Source organism: Mastacembelus armatus, chromosome 24 (genome assembly GCF_900324485.2).
Source record: "Mastacembelus armatus chromosome 24, fMasArm1.2, whole genome shotgun sequence".
NCBI classification, from domain to species: Eukaryota; Metazoa; Chordata; class Actinopteri; order Synbranchiformes; family Mastacembelidae; genus Mastacembelus; species Mastacembelus armatus.
In genome coordinates, this window is record NC_046656.1 from 20,262,653 (window position 1) to 20,289,433 (window position 26,781).

General features: G+C 42.0%; 1 protein-coding gene across 2 annotated transcripts in view; it reads right to left on the reverse strand.

Annotated features, from left to right (window-relative positions):
- Positions 1-26,781, reverse strand: part of galnt14 (UDP-N-acetyl-alpha-D-galactosamine:polypeptide N-acetylgalactosaminyltransferase 14 (GalNAc-T14)) — a 116,532-nt gene that overhangs the window by 8,977 nt on the left and 80,774 nt on the right. For both annotated transcript variants that reach the window (XM_026319011.1, XM_026319010.2), the window contains exons 4-13: positions 26,420-26,487; positions 24,457-24,522; positions 19,396-19,517; positions 15,178-15,265; positions 13,425-13,509; positions 10,709-10,812; positions 8,486-8,612; positions 5,839-5,931; positions 5,070-5,153; positions 3,432-3,576 (exon numbers count right to left, since the gene is read on the reverse strand). In XM_026319011.1, coding sequence (XP_026174796.1) covers positions 3,432-3,576; positions 5,070-5,153; positions 5,839-5,931; positions 8,486-8,612; positions 10,709-10,812; positions 13,425-13,509; positions 15,178-15,265; positions 19,396-19,517; positions 24,457-24,522; positions 26,420-26,487 — 982 coding nt within the window. The remainder of the gene's footprint in view (positions 1-3,431; positions 3,577-5,069; positions 5,154-5,838; positions 5,932-8,485; positions 8,613-10,708; positions 10,813-13,424; positions 13,510-15,177; positions 15,266-19,395; positions 19,518-24,456; positions 24,523-26,419; positions 26,488-26,781) is intronic.

Genomic DNA, 26,781 nt, shown 5'->3' on the forward strand with positions numbered 1-26,781 from the left:
TGGAAAATAAACAAACAAACACACACACACACACAGATACACACACACATAATGTGTAATTAGGTCAGTGTTATTATAGCAGCTTGCAGGATCCATAATAAATTCAACCTGGTGTTTGTGTGTGTGTGTGTGTTTGAAGGACAAAAGGTCACACCAAACAGGGGTCTCACATTTCCACTGATTAGTTCCTAATGCAGGAACCAGCTATTCAATAAGCTCTTTTAATTATTACCCTGATCAGTTGTCATTTGTTCCATTTACAGTGATTAGTGCTGTGACTATTGATTATATTCACCAGGGTTTGATTGATTTGTTAAACAGTAACTTTATTTTGTCTGTTCAAAGTTCATACCTAATGAATACTTTGATACTTAAGTACTCTTAAGTAAAAGATGTGAATATACTTCCACCACTTGGTGTTACCAACTGAACATTTCATAAATAGAAATATAAATAAAGTATCAGGATAAACAGCCATTAAATTTGATTGGTGTTTGGTTTATCAGTTATTTCAAACCTGATTAGAGACGATTAGTGATTTGTTATGAGGAAATAATCTGTTTTTAATCCTGCAGTTAAAGGGGCATTCACCGCATTTTTCCAAGTCATTTCTATCATCGTTATAAAGGCTCACTGGGTGCAGCGACAGTGGGAGGTCTTTTCACAGCATCTCTGTGATACATTTAGTTTGATCACGAATATCTCAGCGCTGCTGGGTTTATTTCACCATATGATTGATTTATTGAACTGAAGCAAAGAGAATGAGTTTGGAGGTTAATTGCTGCTGTAGCTCAATATGTCTCCTCTCTGCTGCAGCCTTCCAAGGTTCAGCTGCTGCATCTACATGAACACTGGAGTAACTTCACTGCTAAATCTGCCATGTGAACACATTTTAACTGGCCTGTGTGTAGATCCCACAGCAGCTTCATTTATTTAAGCTTCATCATTTTAATTGCATTTTGTTTTTTTAAAATATCTTATGTAGTTAATGTTACATCTATACTATATTCAGATATATATCTTTACTGTGTTTACAGTACACATCTGTCACCTCTGTTATTCTATCACCATCGGGACTCTGTTCTGTCTACAGACTTCTGTGATTTTGTATATGTGCATATTTTTCTACACATCTTGAGTTTCCTGTTCTCATGTTCATTTGCCCGTGAATGAGGTCAGAGCAGGAACAAAGACAGCATGCTCAGCAGAACTGTTCTCTGGATGATTAAAGCTGAAAAACAAAATGCACTTAGCTCAAAATAATGACACCTGCAGCCCCGTGGACAAAGCTGCTTCTTTTTTCCTTCACATTCACCACAACGCTGACGGCAGAAACGATGCGGCCGCAGCTTCATGCCACTGCACTCGTTATATTCGGACCCAGTTGTGCTCAGAATTATGTTTTCGTGGCTCAGTGGGTCACATTTCATGCTTGCCACTCTCCTACTCCTTCACATCCAATATTTCTGCTGTTATATGCAGCTGCCACCCTTAAATTATGTGAAACTTCCCATTAGTGCAACACTGGAATACATCTGAATCATGGACGACTGGCATTACAATCATTCTGGTCTGTTTTCTGCTGCTGTGGGTTTTAGAAATTGGTCTCTCTCTTTGCCTCTGCTGTTGATTTCGCCTGGTGTGTGGATGTTGGTGCAAAATCTTGGCTCTAGACAGAAATCCACCATCTGATATTGAGGCACTAAACCCAAATCTTTGTGTTTCTTCCAAATAACATTTTCTACAGTAAGACACTTTTGTCGGTGCAGAAAACATAATGTCACTTCAAATTAGAAGCGAAGAAGTATAGACTACTCAAGAACATCTGTCAAGGTAATAAAATACCGATGACAAACCTGTACTTCTACCAAATTTGCTTGGAAGAGAAAGTAAAGGGAAACAAACTGTGCACAGCCTGTGGTGCAGAGGAAAAGGTGCTGGAAACCACAACAGGAAGTGGTAGTCAGAAAAAGACTAAACCACAAGTGGTAGTGAGTGTACACTAATAAAGGGCCATAAAATGTGTCTTATTTTTAGTTTCACCTCCTAATATGGGCTTTAAATAATATGGCTGTTAGTTAGTGATGCGGCACTTAACAATCTAATGCAACAAGGTCGCACACAATAATAAAACATGTTCTACGGCTCTCCTCAAGAGTTTATACCTGCAGCAAAACTAGTTTGTCTTTGTCCAGCCCTCGACTCACACAACGTGAAGCCTGCAGAACGATGTGGGAGACATTTTGTATTCAGTAGAAATTAAAAGAAGAATTATTCACATTTTCTTTCACATAAAACTACTAAAACCCCGAAATCAACACATCTTACAGTAAGTGGCTAAAAATAACTGATGCTGACTATTTTTTGGTAAAAACCAGTCTTGATGTTTTGCCACTAGACTCTGTTCTCACAATTAACATGGTCGTTATAATCATAACGTGACAGAATGACACAGCCAAAACACTAAGGATGTTAAAAAAAAAAAAGCCCATAATTTTCTTCTTTTTAAAAATTAGATTAGCTAAAAATATGTGTCTTTCTCTCTTTCAAGGGAGAACCTGACAGAAAGCTAAAATGAATTTAATTCCCAGTAAAAAAAAACTTTCCCACCTGGAAGCCGCTGAGTTCAAAGTAGACTTTTGAACACGAACAAACAAAGGATTAAGAGCATCCCTCAGGGCGTCTCCACACAGAGAGCTTCTCATTCACACTCACACACAGCCCAGCAGTTCAGGGATTTGAACCAGCAACCTTCTAGTTACAGGCTGGCCTCCCTGCCCTGCAGGCATGTCAGCTGCAGACACGCTCGCTGCACAGCAGCTTGTTAGAGCAGATCACAGCCTCACACTCGCTCTAAACATGGAATAATGAGAATCCTACGGGTATTAATTATGGCTGAGAGACGGCAGAATGCATCCACACACACACACACACACACACACACACACACACACACACACACTCGCTGTGCTAAAGGCACAAAAACATGCACAGTGAGAGCAGGTTGGACGAACAAAAATAATTGCCCAAACACTAGTCATGTACAATACACACACAGACACACACACACACATACAGACACACACCCCTTGTCAATCATATTTTGTTGTAGCGTCATTATGGTTCTGTTTTTCACATAAATGTCCAGTGAGAGAGAGAAAAGATGAATCTTTCATAATGGATAACAGTTTTTTTTGTCCAATGTCCCTCCACAGTTGATTCTTCATGTCATTATAGCAGCTTTATTATTAATTATTCTGATGGTATAAAGTTTAGATTGCACAAAATAATCCTCCCACTACTCACCAGTGGCTGTTAAAGCCAGAAATCCACACTGATACACCAGTAAGAGACTGGTCAACAACCAGTAAACTGATGTTAATCAACCGTTGAAACTCTCTCACTGTGTCTGTGACTCGTGGTGGACCTACCTGGCTGATGGCTGGGACCCCCTCAGTTCCTACACAGGGAGCCAGCGTGAGGACGGGCAGCTCCTGGCCCTCGACCCTGCGGGACTCCAGACAGTTCTGCCGCTGTCGGATCACGCCGGACTGTGCGGTGGAGTCATCTGGGACCCTGGTGGAGGGAACACACCAGAGAATAGAAACGGTTTAAGGGTCCATTGTGTTGGATAAGCTGATGAATCACATGTGAAAGACAAAAAATTATTATTTATTATTATTATTATTATTATATTATGCTTTTGTTAATGGGAGTCAACAGTAACCCATTAATATCCAACACATTTACTCAGTGGAAGCCACGTGGTTTAGAGGAAATCTGATCTTAATTTGAAGATCTATCTGACTGATGAAGCTTGAGGAGATGAAACAAAGACTCCAATCATCTCCACAATGGTCTCATTAATGATGTCAAGATATCAGGGCTAATTCGACAGCGGTTTATCAGCGGTTTCTATAATGACATCCTGCACCTTTAACAAATCTGCTGAAGGGCTCGATTCTCCCAACTCATTACCTCAGAAAGTTTCTTCCAGAATCATTCTCTTTGATAAACTTCCTCTGTCTTTCTTGTTAAATTCTCGACTGCGCTATAAACTCAGGCTTAGGCCCAGAAGCATTAATTCAATCTGCTATCTCTGCCTGTTTTAATAACCCGTGAAAGGTTATTCTGCGGTTTAAGGGTCAGGTCTGTCGTCCCCTGAGAGCAAGTCTGTTAATTCCATTCTGAGGGATTAACACCAGCCTCCGGTGGATAAATGGGTATTTAAGTATGTGTGCATGAGTGTGTGTGTGTGTGAAAGAGAGACGCATTTAAATGAGCGCTTGTATGTTATAAGGGTGTTTTGTGTATATGTTTGTTTAAAGTATCGGTGGGTGCAGACCCCTGGGAGCTCAGCCAATCAAGATGCTCAGAGAAACACACACACACAAGGTGTTTAAAAGCACATAAGGATGTGTGTGTGTGTGTGTGTGTGTGTGTGTGTGTGTGTGTGTGTGTGTGTGCGGACAAGATTTTTTTAAAACACAAAAAAGCTGCATAATTTACAGTTCATGGATTGCTGCCTGCAGATACAGCTCCTCTCTGCACTGCTTGTCCCTGGGAAGGTTTTTTTTCTTGGCATTGCACCTTTATTGCACAGTTGACTGTGGATGGTCATGTGATGTGGAGCTTAACCACCAGACCACAGGATGCCGCACCTCTGGGAAGGTCGAGTGGACTTTAGCAATTTAGCACTACACTTCCATAAAGTTGAAGGAGTCACAAGAGACAGAATAAAAACAGCATATTCCAAATTAAAGCGACAGACCGTCCTCACAGTCCTCAAAAACTTGACTGTGTCACATCTTTCATCCACTATGGTCCCAGCTCATAACACTGGCTTTCCATTAAAAGGGGCTAATTGCTCAGATAGTCACAGACGACATTACACGATTAGCTGTTTCCTCAGGCTGAGCGGTACTTATCGTGATGAATACACTGACCTTCACGTGTAAAATCTGTGAAATTCCCCTTTAAAAAGTTACAAACAGACACAAAAATAAATAAATACAAACAAAACCCCAGAAAAACAGTAGTAACCTCAGTAGTAACCCACACACACGTACTTCAGCTCTGGGTAGACGTTGTCCAAGTACCACTTAAAGGATTTGCACTTGAGCTTCTTGCGGAGTTCCACTCTGCTTCGGATACTGGAGACACATAAGCAGACAGTCAGAAACCTTTTCAGAAGACAAACCAAATCAGACAGTTTAAGAGAAACGTACACACAACCAGGACACATAATGGAAGTGTGTGATGTGAAAAGGCAGGTAAAAGGTTTAAAGCTGCGTTTAAATGTCACTGTTTACCTGCGTCTGACAGATAAACGCTGACATTTAAAGCCTGTTCCTGCTGCGGCTGCAGAGATCTTATATTAATCACTTTGTGGGACTCGTCTCCTGCTTGGGGATAAAACACTGGACGAGGTTAGAGCATTTATTTCAGGTTTGAGTCTTCAGATTGAGAAAATAAAAGGCTGCAAAAGAGCGTTCGCTGCTTTCTGCTTAGTTATTTCAAGTCAGCTTCACCTCTGACCACAGTCATTATCGCTGATGATCGAATAAATAATCATGCGAGTGTACGGGTCTACCTTTCTGTGAGTCAACTTCTGCTGTGACAAACAGAAACACATGTGGAGAGAGTGACAAATGCACCCGGCTGGAAACAAATTGGTCATGTTGCGATTAAATGGTGTCCATGCCAGTTTTTCTGTCATTATTACCAGTCCTACCTCTGCCCACAAATATCTGCTCGGCCTGTGAACGACTAAACCTGTGGGCGGCAAATCAGAGCTGTGGAATCAGGAGTGTGTAAAGTGTGTGTGTGTGTTCTTACTCTCCGTAGGATTTGCCTCGTGCTGCAGGACGAGCAGAGTAGTAGAAGAGCCTGAAGTCGTCCATCCACACCTCAGCAGTACGGCGTGTGTTCCTGTCATGAGACAGTGGTGTGTTTCTAATACAGACAATATGACTTTCCTCAGCTGGTGCTTTTGGCAGATGATATCAGGGTTAATGCAAACCTGCCGACATAATGTGCTAATGCTCGTGAACATAAATAATCACAAGAATGGATCATTGATCTTAAAAACGCTTTGTGCCAGTGTGCTTTTTTTAGAGTTAATGGACTAAAACCAACTATTTGTATGATTCTTTAACACTAAATGGGGCATTATATATATATATATATACTAATACATGGGAAAATGCACTGTGTTGTTGTTATTCAGCCCTATGAGGCAGCAGAGACTCTCAGGGATTTCACCATAGAGGTGTGAATGGGTTGGATTTTGGGGCACAAGCATAATTAAGCAGCAAACAGGAGTTTTTGTCTACAAGTCATTGAAGCAGCAGACGTTTCTCCTTATCCAGATACAGATCACATGTTTACAGCAGGTGTAAATACGGCCTGTTTTTCTCCTCCACTTCTGCTCAGTTCGCTGTGCTTTATTCACCCACACAGCATGAACAGCGGAGCACACTTTATCTCTTATCGTCATTTACTTTTGTCTCTCGCTCTTCTCTCTCTGTAGTAATTAGCTATTAGCTGAGTTTCTCTGAGCTGTGAACTATCTCATTGAAATGACAGAAACCCTCCATTACAGGCAGTCCACACGCCGACTGTGGTGCTTTAATGAAAGGGGAAGAGAGAGGGGATATGAGATTCTTGTGGGCGTACAAACATAAATACGTGTCACACACAGGCTTTACAATTAAAACCTGAATCGCTGCGCACACACACACACACACACACACACACACACAGGAGGTGAGGTCACACAGCAGCAGGCCGCGGCGAGGGAGGAAACAGCACAATCTTTGTAATCGAATTATTAGGCAGCTCTTTTTATTTAGCATATTCATAACCCAGGCTGCCAGCACAGGGCCTCCAGCTAATTAACCAGCAGAGCGACACGCGAGCAGACAACAGCAGCTTTGTTTGGGAGATCGGTGTTGATCTCAAACATCAGGCCATCGTGATGCAAATAAAAGTCATCCTCTGCACAGAGCAGATGTTGCCTTGGTAACGGCCAAGAGGGAGAGAGATGAGTGGCTAAAAAGCCTGGCTGGAAAAAGTCTCATTGTTGGTGCAGATTATTCGCTTGACCCAAAACAATAAGTTTATATGAGTCATTTGGCGGCGGCTCTGCTCCAAAGTGCCGTTCAGCAGCAGGAGCGCTTGTTTTGGGAAGTAAAGGCCTCCAACCTGACGGTGTTAATGCCTTGCTCCGCCCGTGGAATCACACACGTAACTCACCTCCCAATAATGTGCCAGACAAACCATCAGCTGTGGCGTTCAGTGTATCCCAGCATTTCTGAGTATATCAACAAGAGGGACAATAAAAAACAAAACAAGTTTTCATAATAAAAGCATTCAGGAGCGCCACAAACACACTGTCCTTACAGGTTGTTTCTGCTACTCGTGGTGTCATGTTAAAACTGTACTTGATTGTGTAATCTGAATGGAACCAGCTTCCTTATTGTAGCTTTGAATAATCTATTTACACGAGATCAATTCACATGCTGTGAGAGAACATTAGTCCTGTTAATGGATTATTGGGCTGCCTGTAAACATCTTTCTGTTTGAACTGAAAGGGGCAGAGAACAGAATACAGCTTATGCTAATAGGATAATATTGTAGTCGCAGCTCAAAGGCTCCCAGGCAGCTGTAAATCCACTTTAACAATAATGTGAGCTGCAACATACAGCCGAGGACGGAAACGTTTCTTCTGAGTGTTTATGTCGGTCGAACACCAACTCGATCAGAAGTAAAGTTTTATTATCAGCACATGAAGGATTTTAGGAATTAGCTGGGTAATAATGAGCTCGGTTCAGCAGAGGATTCAGGTCGCAGATCAGGGACCCAGGGAAAACTGTGACGTCACCTCAAAACTAAAAACCCAACACGCTCCACACACAAGTGTTCCCATCACGCAGTACACGCAGTACACGCAGTACATGCAGTACACGCAGTATTCTTAGTCCTGACAGTCCAAAAGACAAAGCAGGTACTAACAAGTACAGAAGACAACACACCGTGACAGGCTCAGGTTTTGCTGAGCAGCCTGATAAATCCTGCATGAACACAAATTTTCACATAATCCTCCTAAAACAGGAACGGATATGCATGAAAAACAGTTTGCCTTTCTGTTTTTCTAATTAAAGCTGCTGCGTTTGTGTGAAAAAGCAAATAAACTGAAGGAAAAATTAGTTTGTCAGTTGACTTCCCATTGTTTTAATTGGGCATCTTTTTGGTTTTGTCATGTGAGATTCAATAGAACAATGTCAACAACATCGACAGCCAGAAACCAGATCAGAAGGCAGATGATTCAACGCCACATTCGGTGTGATTTCATCCAAATGTCAACACCAACTGATCCCGTCTGTTCCAGTTTGGTCTGAGCAGGCGTCAGAACATAAATCACACAAAAAAACAAAGAGTCACGTAAAGTTTCCATCGAGAGGCGACTTTGGACAGAACGTACTTGATGTATGTGTTGGCGTTGCCCTCAGGGAAGACATACGGGTGTTTCTTTCTGAAGACGTGACCAACTCTGCTGCAGGGCAGGATCTCCAGACTCCCGCCACACTGCCACACCCGGAACGAGATCTCTGCACACAACACACACACACACACACACACACACACACACACACAATCGTCTACATTATCTGCATTTTCATAGATGAAACACGTTAAATTAGTGTCATGTTTTACTGTAGGAACAGTTCACATCACTGCACTGCACAGGGAAACATTATTAACTTCCTGTGCAGCCTGTTTAGATTTGTACCTCTCATATATGGGGCGAGAGGTGGAGGACATCCTGGATACATCATCACGACTTTATTAAACTAATTCTGTGGCACCTTTATAAGCCAGAGCCTGCAAGTGTCTGTGATTTAAGATGGTAGTTAAACAGCAACATGTTTTCACTGTGGCAAAACATTCTGACTTGTAACTCCAGTAAAAAACTAATGTAAAACATTCATCTTGTATGTGCTACAACATAATGTGTAGATTCTTTTATTTATTCTACTTCTGTTATTAATAAATAGCTTCTCACTTGTGCAAATGACTAAACACAGTCTCATTCTGCCCAGAGGAAAAGGTGATTTGTTATTCCTGTAACATCTTTTTACTCAAAGTGACAAATTCCTGAAATGACGTTTAATAAAAATCTGTGATGACCCACCAGCACACTCTGATCTGTGTGTTGAAATGATGTTGTGTGCGTGTGTGTGTGTGTGCTGTTAGAGTTACTGTCATTTAATTCAGAGTTTCTGTCTCAGAGGAGAGAAAGCGAGACAGAGAAGTAAAGAAGTTTTCCCAAAGTACGAGGAGCTGAGGAAAGTTTCAGGGACTGGGTTTGTTGAGGAAGAGGAGAGAGAGAAGCAAAGATGAATCACTAGAAAGCAGAAAGGAGAAAACAAGACAGTGAGATGCTGAGACGCTGACACAGAGATCGACAGAAGCATGACAGAGAGCTGCTATTACTCAGTTGTGGTGACATAAATCTGTTTACACAGGACCCGTCCTCCGTTTTGGGCCAAAAAACAAAGTCCCCATTAAAGGGTGAAGGCGAGGTTTAGGCTGGGGGGTGGGTAGGTAGTGGAAATGAATGGAGGTTGATGTAAAGTCCTTTGCAGTGACGGAAACTGTGTGTGAGTGTGTGGGAAAAGCAGCCATCAGCAAACTGAGTCCAACACTCACAGAGCACACACTGCTCAGACGAGCGGAGGCAAGTAGCGGCAGGAGAGCCAGGTGTTGCTGCTGGATGGATGCACTAAGACTCTTTCACCGTCCCTCAGCTCATATTAAAGGATTTCTATCAGGCAACCCGGCAAAACCGCTTCTTCCACTTTATTATCAACTCAGCTGTTCATCTAAACACCAACACTAACTCCTGCAAAATACATTTATACAATTGATTTGTTGTGTGGAAAGGGTTTAGGAGGAAATGCTGCTGCTTAGATTTTGTTCACTGGCAATATTTGTCTGCAGAAAGCGAAGCTCTGATGCTGTAAAGAAATCCCAGACTGATGAGTGGGATGGGGGGTCAGGCAGACATGCACATGCTGCTGAGGTAAAGCAACTAAAGCACCTGGTTAAGATGAGGTAAAGGATAAAACCGCCTGTTTTAAAGGTCAAATGTACATGCAGAAGCTCTCCATGGAACCACTTTAAGGTAAAGCAAACCTGGAACATCCTGGATTTCTATGGCCACTTAGGGGCAGCAGAAGCCAGCTGACACATCATCACCTTTTACACTGATATAACATGTAAGTGGTTGGGACCAGTTGCCAACTTGTTTACATATGACAGATATGAAGAAACATTAGCATTAATTCAGTCATATTTCTGAAAATCATATAGGAATAATGCAAATAATTTCAGTGAGTGTCAGTAAAACTAAAAAATCTGTTATTATGGTTTGTGTGTTTTTCTTTTTTAAAACAACATATTGCTTATTTCTTTTCTTCTCACAGCAGTGTGCAAAAAAGGATTTTAAAAATGCAGCTGCAGGAGAGAAGTTTTAATCAGCTCTTTTTATCGGCTCTCTGTGGTGGGGCGATGATGACAACATACTGTATCAGAGCTGCAGAAGCCAAAAAAAGATTAATTACAGCTCCACATATGTTCAAACCTCCACATCTTGGCCACCGGTGATGGCGACAGCAGCTGTCCCCCATTCAGGAGCACTTACCAAAGTTCTCCCCGCCCCAGATGTCCATGGCTGTGTCGTATTTGCCGAGGTGATTGAACCAGGACTTGTCGATCACAAAGAGCCCGCCCGCGATGATGGGAGTCCTGTCAGAGGAAAGTTAAACAAGAGAAAGAGGGTGACACTGTAAATATGAATAAATATTTCACTGTTTTATCTGCATTTTCCTCCTGATCAGCCAAGTGTAATGTTGTGTTGCCAGATTTGAGCCTGATCAAGTTTTAGAAATGATCTTGTCATGAGTTTGTGGTGTTATTTTTTTATGTCACAGCCTTTTTCTCCAAAATCTAATTCAATCTGATCTGACAGAAAAACAACAACACCATCGTCGTCCTTCCCTGTGTTTCCAGAACCAAAGCGAGCCGGGTGGTTAGCTGTGACACACACACACGCACGCACGCGCGCGCGTGTGCACACACACACACACACACACACACACACACACACACACTTGCAAACAGGCTGATTCATGATCTGGACAGTGTGATGAGTGAATAGCTGAGGGCCAGCACGCGTCATCAAATACCCTCTGTTTATCAACAATTATCCCGCCGTCACCGCCTGCAAATAGCGCCGTGTGTGTCTGTGAGTGTGCATCTGTGTGTCTGTGTGTGGGTGGAGGCTCATAAAACCTTTTTCAAGCTCAATTTGTCCCTGTGTGTTTACGGGAAGGTAAGCTGATGTGAATGTGAAGACTCGTGCTCGTGCTGAGGGTGGAACACACACGTGTGACTGAGGGAAAATTAAACAGCATAAAATAAATAAAATGCAACAAGGCCGGTACATTTTAGTGTGTGTGTGTGTGTGTGTGTGTGTGTGTGAGGATCAGAGCTTATCAAGCACCATAACACTGCACAGCAATTAAAATACAGCAACACAGGATTTTACAACTCTGGAAATGTTTTTAAGATCTTCATCCAACTAATCAAGTAATTGTACCGTAGGTGATGGTTAAAGTGTGTATGAGGGGTGTCAGTGATGGTCCTCACAAGTATAGTGTGAAAGTGTGCATTCCCAGACGAACACAGTGAGTCAGTCCAGCCTCCGCAGGTTCAAATCACACAGACAGAAGCAGCACTGACGTCCAGGTAGAGACAGGCTGTCATAATAAACAAGCTACACTCCATCTCTCTGCATGTATCTCTGTAGCACACACACACACACACACACACACACACACGATCACACATCACCACCCATCCATCTGTGAGTGTTTAACACTCTGCCTCCACTAAAAAAAACATGCACGAAGTCAGACAGTCACAAGTTGGCACAGCAGTAAATCTGGGTTCCTGCCACCAATCTGACTTATGAAGAAGAAGCAGTGCCAGAGTTTATTATTTATAACTGTGTGTGTGTCTGTGTGTGTGTGTGTGTGTGTGTGTGTGTGTGTGTCTGTTCTATTTGTTTGTTTTTAATCTCTCCACAGCGAATGATTTGTCAGGCATCGATTAGTTGAGTTTGTGTAAAGTTTTACATTGTTTATCACAACTGCAGCCCAGCAGGAGGCGCTGCAGCAATAACGGGTCAAAACACAGCGATTATTACTGATGCTAGTAGAAGGAATTTTTCAGATTTGTTATTTTAGCCATGGAGACATTGTCTCAACACTTCGATCATTCCCGATGACCAAAAATGTGTTTTTGTAGATGTATTATCACCACTAGGGTGATTTTGTTGCAGCAGTTTATTAGTTCATGTATGTCTGAATTATGGGCTGCAGCCTTCTGTATTGTGTTCTCTGTGTTCTCCTCATGTACCATATCTCTCTATATTTTATTATTGTTTATTATTTATTATTGGAGCTGCATGTGTGGGTATTTTTTTTATTTTTAATAGTCCAACCTCCTGTCTATTCGCATAAATCTGTGATTTATGTTGAGACAGAAAATAAAAATCAGATAATTAATGAATTCTGCTTAGGCAGACTCAAAAAAAAAACCACAGAGGTTCTTAGAGATAATATCGTGATCACAAACAAAAAACATGTGGGGGCAGTGTGAGAAGGCAGAAACACAGTGGATTCAGATTAAGGCAGTTTAGAGAAATGACTCTTATTTTGTAATAAACAGAGCTGTAAATAGCTGTGAACAGAACGTGTTCTTAATGTGGACTATACAGACATAATGTGAAAATAATGGGAAGTCATTCCAGTGAAAATCGTACTGAAAGAAATATACTTCTGGGTACTTTTTTCTTTTTTGTCCATCTTGAAATACTGTAGTGCTGTAACAGTGTGGAGACTGCAGAGAGCTGTTCGCCTCTACTGTATAGGTCAATTACACACACAGATGAACACAGAAACACTCCGACCACGTTTAGCAGCAATTAAAACTCTCCACTCAAGCTTAAAAATGGGAAGTGAAGATCGGGGTTAAATGCTGCCGTCAGCCTTCATCCAACAAGTTTTTAAGTATTTATTTATTTAACTTCCTCAAAACGAGTCTAACTTTTCTTTTTATTTTGTGAATAGTTGGAAAATGTTGACGTGTTAGAAATGACCAACGAGTTTCACGACAGCTGATTTAGTTTGTCTTTTTCTGGTTTTTCAGAAATACAAGCTCATCTGTTCTTCCTTCTCCTCCTCCATCTATCCTCATTTCTTTCATCCCCTTTTCCCCCAGTTCTCCCAGTATACCAGTACCAGTAGTATTAGTGTACCTGTTTGTGCATATGTGTGTGTGTGTGTGTGCATTACTTGATTGGCTGAGTCGGGTCGATCCGGTCGGCCCTTTGTTCCGGCGACAGCTGCTCCCACTTAAAATGGAGACTCCAATCAAAACCTGAGAGAAGAAGAACCAGCAGTTCAAACACATAAATGACACTGATTCATGTCCAGGCTTCACTGAGATAAAGGTCTTCAGCCTAACTTATTCTTCTTATATTTTCAAATAACATAGTCACAAAAAAATACACGTTTATTTATGGATTTATTTTTTGCTGTTATTATGGAAAATACTCAAAGTCTGACACACAACGTTTTACAGTCCTGTATTTAGTTTCTGTGTTTTCTATTATAATTTACTTTGCAGGTAAATCATCTGTTTCCGTATGTTTCGTCTGTGTGTGTGTGTGTCCACTGTGTGTGTGTGTGTGTGTGTGTGTGTCTGAATCAATTAAAGACCCTCTTATAACCATCTTTTCTATGCTCTGAGTGATGGATTCATCTATTATTAAAATGTCCTTTGTGAGACCGACTATCAGCATCGATTCTCCTGGTGATGTGTGTGTGTGTGTGTGTGTGTGTGTGTGTGGTGGACAGAGCTATTATCAGCACTGACTGGCAGACTGCTGCTACCAAGAGAAGAAGAAGCGAATGAGACAGGCTAATGGAAAGAGAGCGGGACTGTGAAGCTCTCAGCAGAGATTGGCCACAGAAGAAGCGAGGGCTGACAGAGGATGACGAGACAGAGCGCAGTTGTATATTGTCCTGTCATATTATCAGACCATTTGGTCTCAGTCATCTGTAACTGCTGAATCTCACTGAGCTAAAAGCAAAAGCCATCCTCAGGATCTCGCTTCTACTCCATCGATCTGTGATAGTCGGTGCATTAGAAGATGGTTATCGACTCATCCACAAAACCTTCCCTTTCACTGCTATTAGTGACGTCCTGGTTTGGCTTCTGAAGACAAATGTAATTTTTTAAACTAGTACTTCAACACAGAAGAAGCTAATCTAACAGTGGAGACTTGGTTAGTTGTTGCTCTAAAATGTTGCAAAGCACTGAACCTTTTTAACTCTTATTATTTGGTCAGTGGTTCTGTGGATTCTGGCTTCATCTTTGTTTGTTTGAACACCTGGTTGTTCGGAGCCTTTGGACCATCGAGGCGTCAACAATCCTTGAATCTTTGAAAGTCTCCAACAAAAACGTCGTATCAGCCACAGACCAGTTTGGTTTTGGTGCCGCCATGTTTTGCGTCCCTCCTGGAAACTCGTCCCATCACCTAATGTTCCCCCTACGTGGGTCATATATGAGGAGACAGAGTCTATCTATACCAACAAGAAAAGAAACGGATCAAATGTTTCCATGGCCAGTTTTTTTCCTATTGAACGTTTTATTAAAGGTTTTCACCACCGCCCTCACACTCTATATGGAGCCAGTCTGTTCTGAATGAACAGTCCACTCATTCCTGATTTGAGACCTGATTTTAAATGCCAACATTTATATTAGTTACGAAACATCAGCTGTAATCTGGGTGGATCACATGATTGGATCAAAGTGCATATTAAACATGACACAAATATAACCAGGATAGTTTTAAGTATTTTTTGATGATAAGATTCTCAGTACGGACCCACCAGAAACCAATAAACACTTTAAGAGTCACCGCTAGAAAAGGTTCATGACCTCATCATGATGGTTTTTCATGATCGAGAACCCAGAGGGGTTTCTCTCTGTCAGCTGGAGGCCCCCTGAAGGTGCCTCAGAGCCATTATTGTGTTTCCATACCTCCACGGAGATCAGCCGAGGCTGCCACGTAGGCAAACGTGTCCATGTTGATGATGTCGATGACCGGGCTGACCACACGGGTTGAGTCCTGCACACACACACACACACACACACACACACACACACACACACGGACCCGTGTTGGGTTAGAGTGATAAAGGAAATAAAAATGACAAACGGCGTCAAAGAGGAGAAGAAAGAGACAGTTTGTTTGTTCTTAAAAAGAACATAAGAGAAATAATAAATAAGAGAAAGAGAACATGAGGCCAAAATGGTGAACGTGTCCCTGTGGGCAGATCATCAAATTCTACTCCAATGAACGAGCTGTTCAGTTCAAGGCACGTGCATGTGTGTGTGAAACAAGGTCATTATACTGAAAGAATTTTAGTCATTCGGCAGCAATCATACAAACGCAGCACATTCAGTGAGGTGAGCGTGACCTCTGCCTCTGGTTCACTTTCATTCAATTCCGATTTACTCCTTTCACTGGAATTAATGTCAGACTATGGAGCCATCGGAAAATAAGAAATACCAGATGAACACCACAAGGACATTGGCAGAATCAATATTTTTGAAGCTTTTCAGGTTTTTATTTTATTAATGTTGATTTTGCATGATAAGAAGGTCGGGGCTAATATCTCAGGGAGGTTTAGGCCTTAACATGCCCCGACTCCAGCACCGTACAGACATGAGATACATGCAGTCTATGCCATTTCAGCTATTCGTTCAACAACATATTATTACAGTGAATCATGCAAGTGTGTATTTAATTCCTCAGTGTTTGTGCAAAGCACTGTTCGCTATGCACATCTCAGTTTTTTAAGTTTATTAAAACTCTAATTCTCAGGTTTAAAGACGTACACACACACACACACACACACACACACACACACACACACACACACACACACACACACACAGAATGTTTGAGATGGAAAATATAAATTATTAACACAACAAAAACGCCCATATTCCTCATCCCTGTTTAATCATCCATAAGACAATAAGGCTCTCATGGATTTAGCTTAGTTATTGCCTGTGTTAGCCTTGTAAACGTGAGAACTGGTGAGAACTGGTGAGATGTTCGCACTTCATTTCCCTCATATTTCTACCTTGACGGCACCGTTTGCTCTTTACAAGGATAAAAGTACAAACACACACACACACAAGTGCCAGACTTGAGCTCCCTGGTAAATCATAGAGAGTCCCTCTATTAGTTTGGCCAAACGGCTGGATGCATCTTCAGCCAGTGATATTACAGAGCAGGTGGAGCGGTTCTGGACCATTAGCTGCAGGGTCAGTGCAAGGGGACACGGGCTGCATCCCTCTACAGCTCCAGTCACATTACAAAGCACTGCGTCTGCTTTAATAGCTGTTAGGGTAATGACACTGTGCAGCACTCTTGGTGAGGCATTTGCGACATTACTGTTGTAATTGGATGAGTGTTATTTTCAAATCGCTCGGGAGCAGTTTCTTAATTTCAGTCATTTCTTCTTTCTTCCACCTGATCTGAATAGAGAGCGTTTGATGACTGAGCTGCCAGGAAAACTGAGCCTAGAAAATACTGTATCATCATCATCATCATCCTCATGCACGTACCTGCATTAACGCTGGATAATTATGACACGCTGATCCTAAGTGAAACTGATGCAGTACAACCACAATAGGAACAATAGTTCTTCAGCAAACACAGACTTTTAACTTCCATGTCCATAATACTGAACAAGAAGATGGCAGTCAATGCAGCTGCCTGAAGCTGCACTTTCTCGGCTACTCAATGGTTGTAAACGTCTCTTAGTTTGTCTTTAATATGCACTTTCATTTTTAAAGCTTTTACTCTCAGCCCCTGTGCAGACTGCACCCCCCCACCCCACCCCACCCAGTGACAGCAGGGACCAGCTCCAGCCTCCCCCTGTGACCCTGTACAGGATGAGCGGTATAGATAATGAATCGATGGATATTGACAGCACAGCTGAACAAGAGCATGATGTATGTATCTTCGACTTTCACTTCAGGTTTTTGCTCTGAAACACGACTAATATCAACATAAACTAAATAAACTAAATAACCTATTTGCTACCTTTTAAGCTTTGGGTGTATCTTTGTCTGAGAACAGCAGTGTCGGTGGCTGGGACACACACACACACACACACTCACATCAGTGTTAAACAGGCAGTAACCAGCCATCAGAGGAAATCCTTCACTGACATTTATCGTTTGGTTTCAGTTCTATCTCCGATTCTCTGCTGAGTCTGCTTATACTTTATGTGATAGACCTGAATTAGATGCAACGTCGCTAAACAAATCCTATTTAGCATCTTGACTTAAAAATCATGCAATAGATGGTCGGTAATAGAGGCATTTAATTACATGAGAAAGCTGCAGAGTTTTCTTTGACTCACTCTGACAACAAAATCACTACAACAGTTATTTGCCTATAAGGATGAAACAACAGCAACATATCCCATAAGTCTTAGCACAGCTGTTAAAAGTGCATGGGACGTAGAGGCAAAGGCTTAAAACATGGATGGAAACAACAGTGCACGTGTTAATGAGTAAAAAACTCACAGTGCACGTTGGAAGCAAGTGGAAGAGATGTGAGCTCTCTCTATATCAACGAGACAGACAATTATTTTGAGGGGAATGAAACTTCACGGTGGAGTTCTGCCTGTGTGTGTGTGTGTGTGTTTACCTGGATCAATATCTTATACATTTACATCTAAATATATGACTGTAAAGTGAATGGACAGACAGTGATGGATGGCTTGTCTGCACAGACACACACACACAAGCTGTGTGTATGAATATGGATGACGCCGGCACAGCAGCAGGATTGGATCAGGTGGTTTTACTTATTGATCTCTGCTCTACAGATGGAGATCAAAAGGTCATTGATATCAGCAGAAATAACAGTTGACTAGATGAACTGAAGAGAGAGAAGACAGGTGAGAAAATGAAGAGATGGGAGCAGAAAAGACCATAAAAGGTGTGAGGAGTTTAATTTGAATAAGACGATCGGAGGGGGAAACGAAGTGTGAAGAAAGGGCCAGAGAGAAGGAGATAAAGACAAAAGGAGAAGGTAAAAACAGGAATACATGGGGGGAGGAGAAAAAAAGGGAGAGGACAGTAAAAGTGAAAGAAGTAAAGAAATAGGAGAAGCACAGAGTGAAAGGTCTGTAATAGAAGAAATGAGGAGAGGAGGTGTAAAGAGGACGTGAGGGGGAGGTGAAGACATAAGAAAAGAAAGGAGAATATGGAAAGGTGTCAAATGTGATAATAAAGAGCAAGAATGGGAGGTGAAAGGAGGCACAAAGAGAGAGTGGGAGAGAGGAACGAAACAGGAGAGAAGGAGAGAGAGAATAAAATGAGAACTGAAAAGAGGATAGGAGGCGTAAGGAGAGAGCAGGGAGTCAAAGCAGAGAACGAGTGAAGGGAAAGGGAGGTGTGAAGAGAGAAAACGTCAACAGTGCAGAGGAGATGGGAGGAGGAGGCGACAGAAAAAGGGCACATGGTGAGAAACAGGAGGATGAACTGACAGGTGGTAAAATGTGAGATGAGAGGAGGTGAGAGGAGACAAAACAAGGTGACAGAAGAGGACATGAGAACGAGGAGAGACACAGAGTGCAGCACTTGTCTCCTAATGAGAGCTAATCAGACCAGAAGCTCCAGTCCTGCAGAGGCCGCATTGGATCTCTCAAGGTCCAGCATCAGGTCTTCGATTTTCTCCCACAGCGCCATTTCATCCCCACAGGGAATCATCGCACACACATTCGTCTTTATATGGTTGTGAAGACGCTGATTAACATAAAGCATTCCCTCCAACCTCACCTGAACCATCACAGCCCAACCCTAACCTAAACCTAAACCCGGTTCCAGCCTGAACTCTAACCAGACAATTTGTTTGGATTCCAAAAGGAACAACCAGGGGTGTTTCAGCCTAAGCAAAATCCAAAATGAGGGTGAAAACAGCCTTGTAATAAAGAGGGAACGTGTTCTAAATTCAGAACTGCAGCTCTGCTAAATGTGATGCAGCGTAAATGAACATTGAAAATCAGTTTTAGTTGTTTGGCAGCTTTGACATGTGGAAAGATTCAAACAGCCTGTGAAGGTGTGAGGACTAAAATGTCCCCACAGTGATGGTTCTTAACTGAAATTCATCCACACGACTATGGAAAGACATGGACATGGACACACACACACACACACACACACACACACCTGTTTGATCCTGTGCAGCAGAGGGGGGAGCCAGTCCTTGTTGACCTCACAGTGGCTGTCCAGGAAGGTGAGGACCCCGGCCCTCGCAGCATCGGCCCCCCGCACTCTGGACCTGATCAGCCCTGATGAACAGAAACACACACGTTGTTTTAGGACGCTTGGATCAATTGTTCCATTTTTACACACATTACAAACGATCCATTTCATCATGTCTGCACCTCCACTCCTCACATTTACCACATCAGTGTGAACCTACGTTACGTTTCAGTCTGTTATTGACAAAGAAACTTGCAGTAACAAGTTAATTCTTAGGCCAATCTGACCGGGGACTCATAAACACCGATATGTTACCATGAATAAGTAATAATGTGAAGTGTGTGTGTGTGTGTGTGTGTGTGTGGTAGTTTTCTTCTTGGCAGCCGCATCGTGAAAGTGGGGCAGTTAAACTGCTTTTTGTTTTTCATAAATGGAGCCAAAAATTACAACTTTAGTTTCACTGCGGTTCCTCAGCAACATTTGTGTCTTAGTAAAATGAGTGAATTCATCATTAAGTCCCACCTATAATAACAAACAGCCTTGGCTCCTGTTAAATTTCTTCCCTGTAGCTGTTGAATATCCAAACATACAGTGTATCCACACAGTTTGATATGGATGTCGAACCTCAGAGCAACTTTCCGCACAATCTTCCACTTCCCCTGCTGAAATGGATTCTTTTCAGGGTGGCAGATCGGATAAGAGAGTATACTATACATTCACAGCTCACACTCACCATCTGCAGTCACACACACACAGATACATTTTCATATAAACACACACTCACACACAGTCACCCAAATGACCAGGAGGAGAAATATTTGTAGGCACTGGGAATGGAGCTCTTCACCTTGGCAGGGTTAGTGCCTTGCTCTGCCCACGGACATCGTTTATCTCTCGCTCGCTTGCTCACTCTCTCAGTCAGTCGGCAAAGGGGAAAATCGATGCAGGGCTCTTAGAGACCCTGTCAGACATGGACACAACCTTTTAACAGGCCCATCACACTCTGCATGTGTGTGTGTTCAACTTTGTTTGTGTGGCCATTTTAAAAACGCGAGAGAGAGGACGGGAGGGGAGGTTAGTGTCAGAAAGAGAAAATGAGTGTGTCGGCTGATTGTGGACGTTTTGCAGAAAGACAGAGTGTGTGTGTTTGTGTGTATGTGTGTAAATGAGCCTGTTAGGGAGGTCTCACTGATGGGGGCCAGTGTTCTCTTCTATTTGGACTAAATGGTCTAATCAATACTCCCTGACATGGAGATGTAGTGTATGTGTGTGTGTGTGTGTCTTTCTATGTGTGCTCCTTTGAATAAGTGTGAATGCGTGCAAGGTTGTTTGTGTGTGTGTGTGTGTGTGTTAGCATGACTGTGCATGGGTCCATTGTGAGTGTGTGTGTCGGTGACACTGTACGAGGGGCCGTGAAGTTTCACGCGGCGCCGTTAGGCCGAGGCTCAGCCAATTAAAAATCCCATTTCATCCTCAATAAGGCTTTATTTTCTGGATGGATGGACACACACCCACACACACATAAAGCGGACCCACACACAAGTAGGCACACACTCAAATATATATGCACACTCACACCCATTTACTCAGATACACACATACAACACACGCTGTGCAAAACAGGCTGACTTTGTGCAGGGGAGAGTGTTAATCTACATTTATAACCCTTAACTATCTCCACCTATCACAGCTGTGCCTCTGTGTGTGCTTCTGTTGGCCTGCTATGCTTGTGAGGACCAACCAGAGTTTCAGACCTTAAGATGGAGACAGTCAGTCGCTGCATGAGGGTGGCCTCATCACACTTTCAGACACTCTCAGTGAAACCGTGAAAATGTTTGAGTGTCTAATATTGCCTGATGATCCGTGACAGACTTTGCTTGATGTTTACTGATGCACTTACGGCTCAGATTTAGCATTAAAGAAACCACCCGCCAAAAATCATCGGACTATCCGCTGCCTGTTGGACTGAAGAGCAGCATGCATGAAGGACAATCCCCCAAAACATAAGGAAGAAACGCGTCTCTAAAACAACTCCAGTGGAAAATCCACTTCTGTTGATCTGTAGGTTCAGTATGTTTCAACACTCATGACGCACGGTACACTAGTCTAGTTCTGTGCTCAAAGCCTCCTCACTCTCCCAAGCTCTGCCATGAGTGAAATAAGCAGCGACGTATTAGGGAACACACTGACGTTTTCACTGAAGATGGTGAAGTAAAGAGTCGACTATACGAGCTGAAACTTTAAATGAGGCCAACGGTTCATGTTTATCCCACAGTTGCAGAGACTGAAGAAAACATGAAAGACCTGAGGTTTTCAGGCTAATCAGAAGCTACAGTACATAAACTCCACATGCACATATATGGTTGGTGAGTAACGTCAGGTAGCCAGAGCTAATCTGCAAAAAAAAAAAAAAACAACCCCCAGTGCATTACTCGTTTGTAGTGAAAACCAATGGACGATGATTTCTGGATTAGGTTAAAGTTTGAATATGGTCTGCACTGTGTCAGCGATGGTCCTCAGAGGAATAGGAAAACAAACAAGTACTGTATGTTACCAAGAAGACACAGTATCAGCCTGGTGAGTTTTTATGGACTTTAAAAAAAAGACAATCAAGTCAGTCGGCCTGAAGCAATAAACTATTAACTAGCTGAACTGATGAACCCTGCCTGTGTGTGTGTGTGTGTGTGTGTGTGTGTGTTTGTCAGTGTGTGATCAGTATGACTGTGCTGTAATGAAATCCTTCAGTGACAGCATGTAGGACAAGTGTTCCTGTTGTTAGAGAGAGAGGTGAGCGCGACAGCAAGGGAATAAAAACAAGACGCTGAGCGAGTTATAAAGAACGACGGAATAGAAAATATGAGAAATGAAAATGTGAGACATGCACAGAGAGAGAGAGAAACAGAAGGACTTGCAGAAAAAGGACAGATATAAAAGATATTATTGGAGCAAGGCTCGTATTTTCTGACGTTTCAGTGCAGCAATCTGAGTTCAAATGGCACAGCTTGCACCGAGCCAACAAGCACATTAGAAGTGGTTCCTGAGTGTTTTCTACTTTAGGTTGCTCCTGTGACAACGGTGATATTTGAACTCAGGTGGCACCAAATAACAGCAACACCATGAAAATGTCTTTTTCTCAGAGGTAATCTGTGTCTGTTTCCAGGAGGACTGTGCCAGGGTGACTTCACCATCCAGAGGGTACAATGTTCAAATGGCAGGCTTGTTGTCGAGGTCTAAGCGAACTAATCCAGTCGATCCAATTTGCTGTGGCATCACATTTATGGCTTTAAAGCGTCCCTGTGTTTCTGTCATATGTAAAAGCTCAATGGTGCCGTATATCCAATAGCGAATGAGCAGCACTAACAGGCTCTTATAGATGTAGGAAAGTTTAACGCATGTTCTGGAGGTAAATCTCACATTTGAGGTGCAACATGCAGCTTTCACTAGGAGCACTTTCAGAGATGCAGACTGCTGGGTTTTCATTTTTCTCTAACCATGTCAGACATGATGGGAAAAAGTGCCTGAGCCCGAGGAGCAGAATAATCCAGGTGCTGCTTCAGGCAGAGGGCAAATGCATTTTTGATATTGGCTCTAAATCTGCAGAGGGACGTTATCAGTTTGGTTTCATGCCATATCATGTGTATTTGCTCATGTCTGCATTGATCTTCTTCATCTTACTGATCAGTTTTTTCTTTATTTGATTCCCTGTCAGCTTCTACAAGGTGCTTGCAGGTATTAACATGGCTTCTATTATAACTTACATGTATTAGTTCTGCAACATTAAATGCTAAAGTCAGTCTCTGACGATAATTTGCAAAACTACTGATCATGTGATCATGTTTGTCTGACGGCTGCCAGATGTTTTTCTGTGAATGTGAACAGAACATTTGAAGGATTTATTGCATTGGCAGACTGTTTGTTTATATCTAACTTTCACTGTGCACTGTACTCATTATTTTTATGACAGGAGGTTCTTTTGTTTTTTAAATGACCGCGATGTCTATTTCATTAATTTTGATAGTACCTGCAGCCTAAAGTTCCACGTAGCTCTAGCACCACACAGGTGGAACATTGGGTGACAAGAGCTTAAATTAATGGACTTAAACACCTTAAATGATTCTCCCTTCAGTGTTGGTGTGAAAAAGTACATTTTGTACTGAGCGTTAAATACCACTTTCAACTCCTGATCCTGTACATGCATCCAGGATCATCTTTACAAACCCCCTTTTCTGGCTCTTAACTGTGCTTTTAGTTCCCAGAACGCTCATGACCCCATCACATTGTCAAGCTGTCATGTTAATTTCTGTTCCACGTTCATTTATATTCTATATTTAAGAGTATGGAGGAAGGTCCAAATGGATTCTATAGAAAAATGATTACCCTAGCCCTGATGCATGACTGTATTAGCCATTAAACTGAGAAGCAGCATCCATATTTAGTGTGATAGAGGCATGAAAATCTCTGCTGGGCTTTTCTGTATTTAACAAAGGAAGAAGTCACATTTTAGTTTGTATTTTGCTTTTGAATCCACAGTGTGTTTGGTTTAAGCTTGTAGAAGACACTTTCTCCTCAGGACCGTTTCTTTTATGACAGTCTGTCACTGTCCCTGCTTCTATTTCAGCAGCTGCGCCTGTCACTTCAATTCACTTCAGGTCATTTCAGTTGTGCAGCAGGAAAGTGTGACCAGAGAGAAATGAATCTATTTCTCTTCACTCACTCTCTGTGTGTTTTGTACATGAAAATTATTAGGAAGGAGAGTGAAAAGACCAGAGTGTCACTAGTCCTATTTATTCTACACACACACACACACACACACACACACACACACACACACACACACACACACACACACACACACACACACACACACACACACACACTGTATAATGCAACACTGAGAAATGCATGCAGAGACATAACGGTCAGTTAAACATGTAAATGTACTCACAAATATGTGAAACTACACATGTAGATTCTCACAACTACACACCTGTTTACACACACACACACACACAACTGCTGCCTCACCTTCTCTCTTGTTGTTGCGAAGGCATTTGACTTTTGGTAGTTTGGTGAGAAGCTGGCAGTCACTTTCTAAAAAAAGCAGAACAAATGTTAGACAGAAATATTATGAGCGGTGTGATATACAGTATATATTTATAATGTCTCTGCAGGGAAATTAGCAGCTTGTGCAGCAGCAGGATGACAATTCAAAGCTTTTAGTTTGACATCTCACACTTTTGTTTAGTTGCTGTTCTGAGCTGTGCTCCCTGCTGAATTTTTCAGGTTGTGTTGACATATCATTTGAAATATGTTTGTCCCCTGTAACACGTCTGGGACACAAATGACATACAGAAGTTAAATGAATATTTAAAACAAGAGCAGCATCTGAAAATACTGCCTGAGGTTACAGTATCAAAACAGGATCAATAGAATTCCAATAATTATTTCATTAATTATCTGGAACTGGAGTTTCAAAATAAGAAAGTAGTAATGAGAAGCTCAAAAGGGACAGAAACATCTCCACCACCAATATGGCGTCTTCAGAATCTAAATCCGGCACTTCTCTAGTTGTGCACTCACACCATCTGTCCTGACTGGCTGACTCAGCAGGTGACACTGATAATAACATGCAGGTTAGACTCATTAGCAGGTAGTATCACTAGTCACCAGTCTGTACTGGGACAATAGGTTCTGCAGCTCTTTTAGTTGTTTTCTTCCTATTCATCTGTAAACATTCAGCATCTATTTGAAGCTGTTTCATTGACTCTCCAGGAAGACTGATTAACAGTCACTTCATACAAGGCCTCAGGGACAGTAGACCTGTTCAGTAATCCATCCATGGTTGAGACAGGTTCATCTTGTCATGTTTTCGCTCAAATTGATCGAGCTGCTGGGATATTTGTTTTCTTTGCTGATTCCCTGAAAACGTTTCGCCCGCAACTTCAGGTTACACCGGACACGACGAATAAACTTGCAAACCTGAAACTCAGGTGAATAAACTTTGTGTCAGTGAATTCAGATAAAGCTCCAGCAACAAATCAAACCTTATTGTTTTCAGGTGTTTGGTTCCGTATCTTCTGTACACACACAGATTTCTGTTGCATGATAGTGTTTATCACTCTCTGGCCGTGCACCCGAGGTGGAGACACATTGTCTTTGATCGTATCGAGGTTCAGCTCAGCAGATACGGAGGAGAAGTTTCTGGTTTTTAGTATGAAAAGTGGAAACTACTGCTGATCAGAACAGTTTCTGAGACTCCTCTATTTGATAGTGTTCTGTCGACAAAAACAGACTATGCCTGTACACGTCCTGCATCAAGTGACAGAACATAAGTATGAGTATACTTACATTTACTCTAACACTGCAATAGTGAAATCTGACAGCCACAGTTACTTGGAAAGACTTTACATAAAAAAGATGATCCCCATAGAAAATATGGGGCATAGTTATTTTTATATTCAACATGGTACAAAAATGGCTAAATTAGCTCCACACTATGAGCTACGGTAAAATTCTGTTTACACATTTGCGCATCTGTATGAATAATATAATTATATTATACTTTTTGCACAGCACATTATGTTTTTATGGTTCTTTTTATGTGTGTATGTCTTATATGTTTGATATTCCTGTAGTGTTTGCTCACGATATGAACACAATATGAACTTTGTAACGAATTGTTTTAAGGTAAATCTGAACCTTTTTGTCCTTTTTCACCTGAACTCTGAGTCTCTGGGTGAGACAGAGCAGACACAGCTGCAGAGAAATTGTTGTCTGTCTCTGCTCTGACCCAGAAGTTCCTTTTCAGCTCCATTGTGATCCTGAAATTATGGACCCAGCTGCTGTGGACACATTTGACCTATTGTGTAGAGCTCATTTGTGTTATCTCTGACCTGGAAGAGACCTGGAGTGTGTTGGGTGTTTTTATGTGTGTGTGTGTGTGTGTGTGTGTGTGTGTGTGCGCACGCGTGTGCGTGTGTGTGCTCACCATCGTTGCTGAAGTCGTCCACCAGAATGATCTCATGGATGAGATGAACTGGAGTTCGGTTTAAAACACTGGAGAGAAAGAAGGTGAGACAAAAGAAAATCCTGGTGTAAAATATGTACAAACACACACAGACTGTAGGTAAATGCCAACCTACACACACTCAGGTGCTCATAAATCCATTATGTACGTGCTGCACGGCACGTGAAATAACATACTCAAAATGTCAGCACAAATTCCTGTTATGAAAATGTATGACGTGTCGCCTCTAAAAAACTATTTCATTAAGGAGGGAGATTGAAACATAAAAAATTCATAACTTTTACTGGAGGAAAATGAGAAGATGTGTTTTGTTCTGGGCAGGT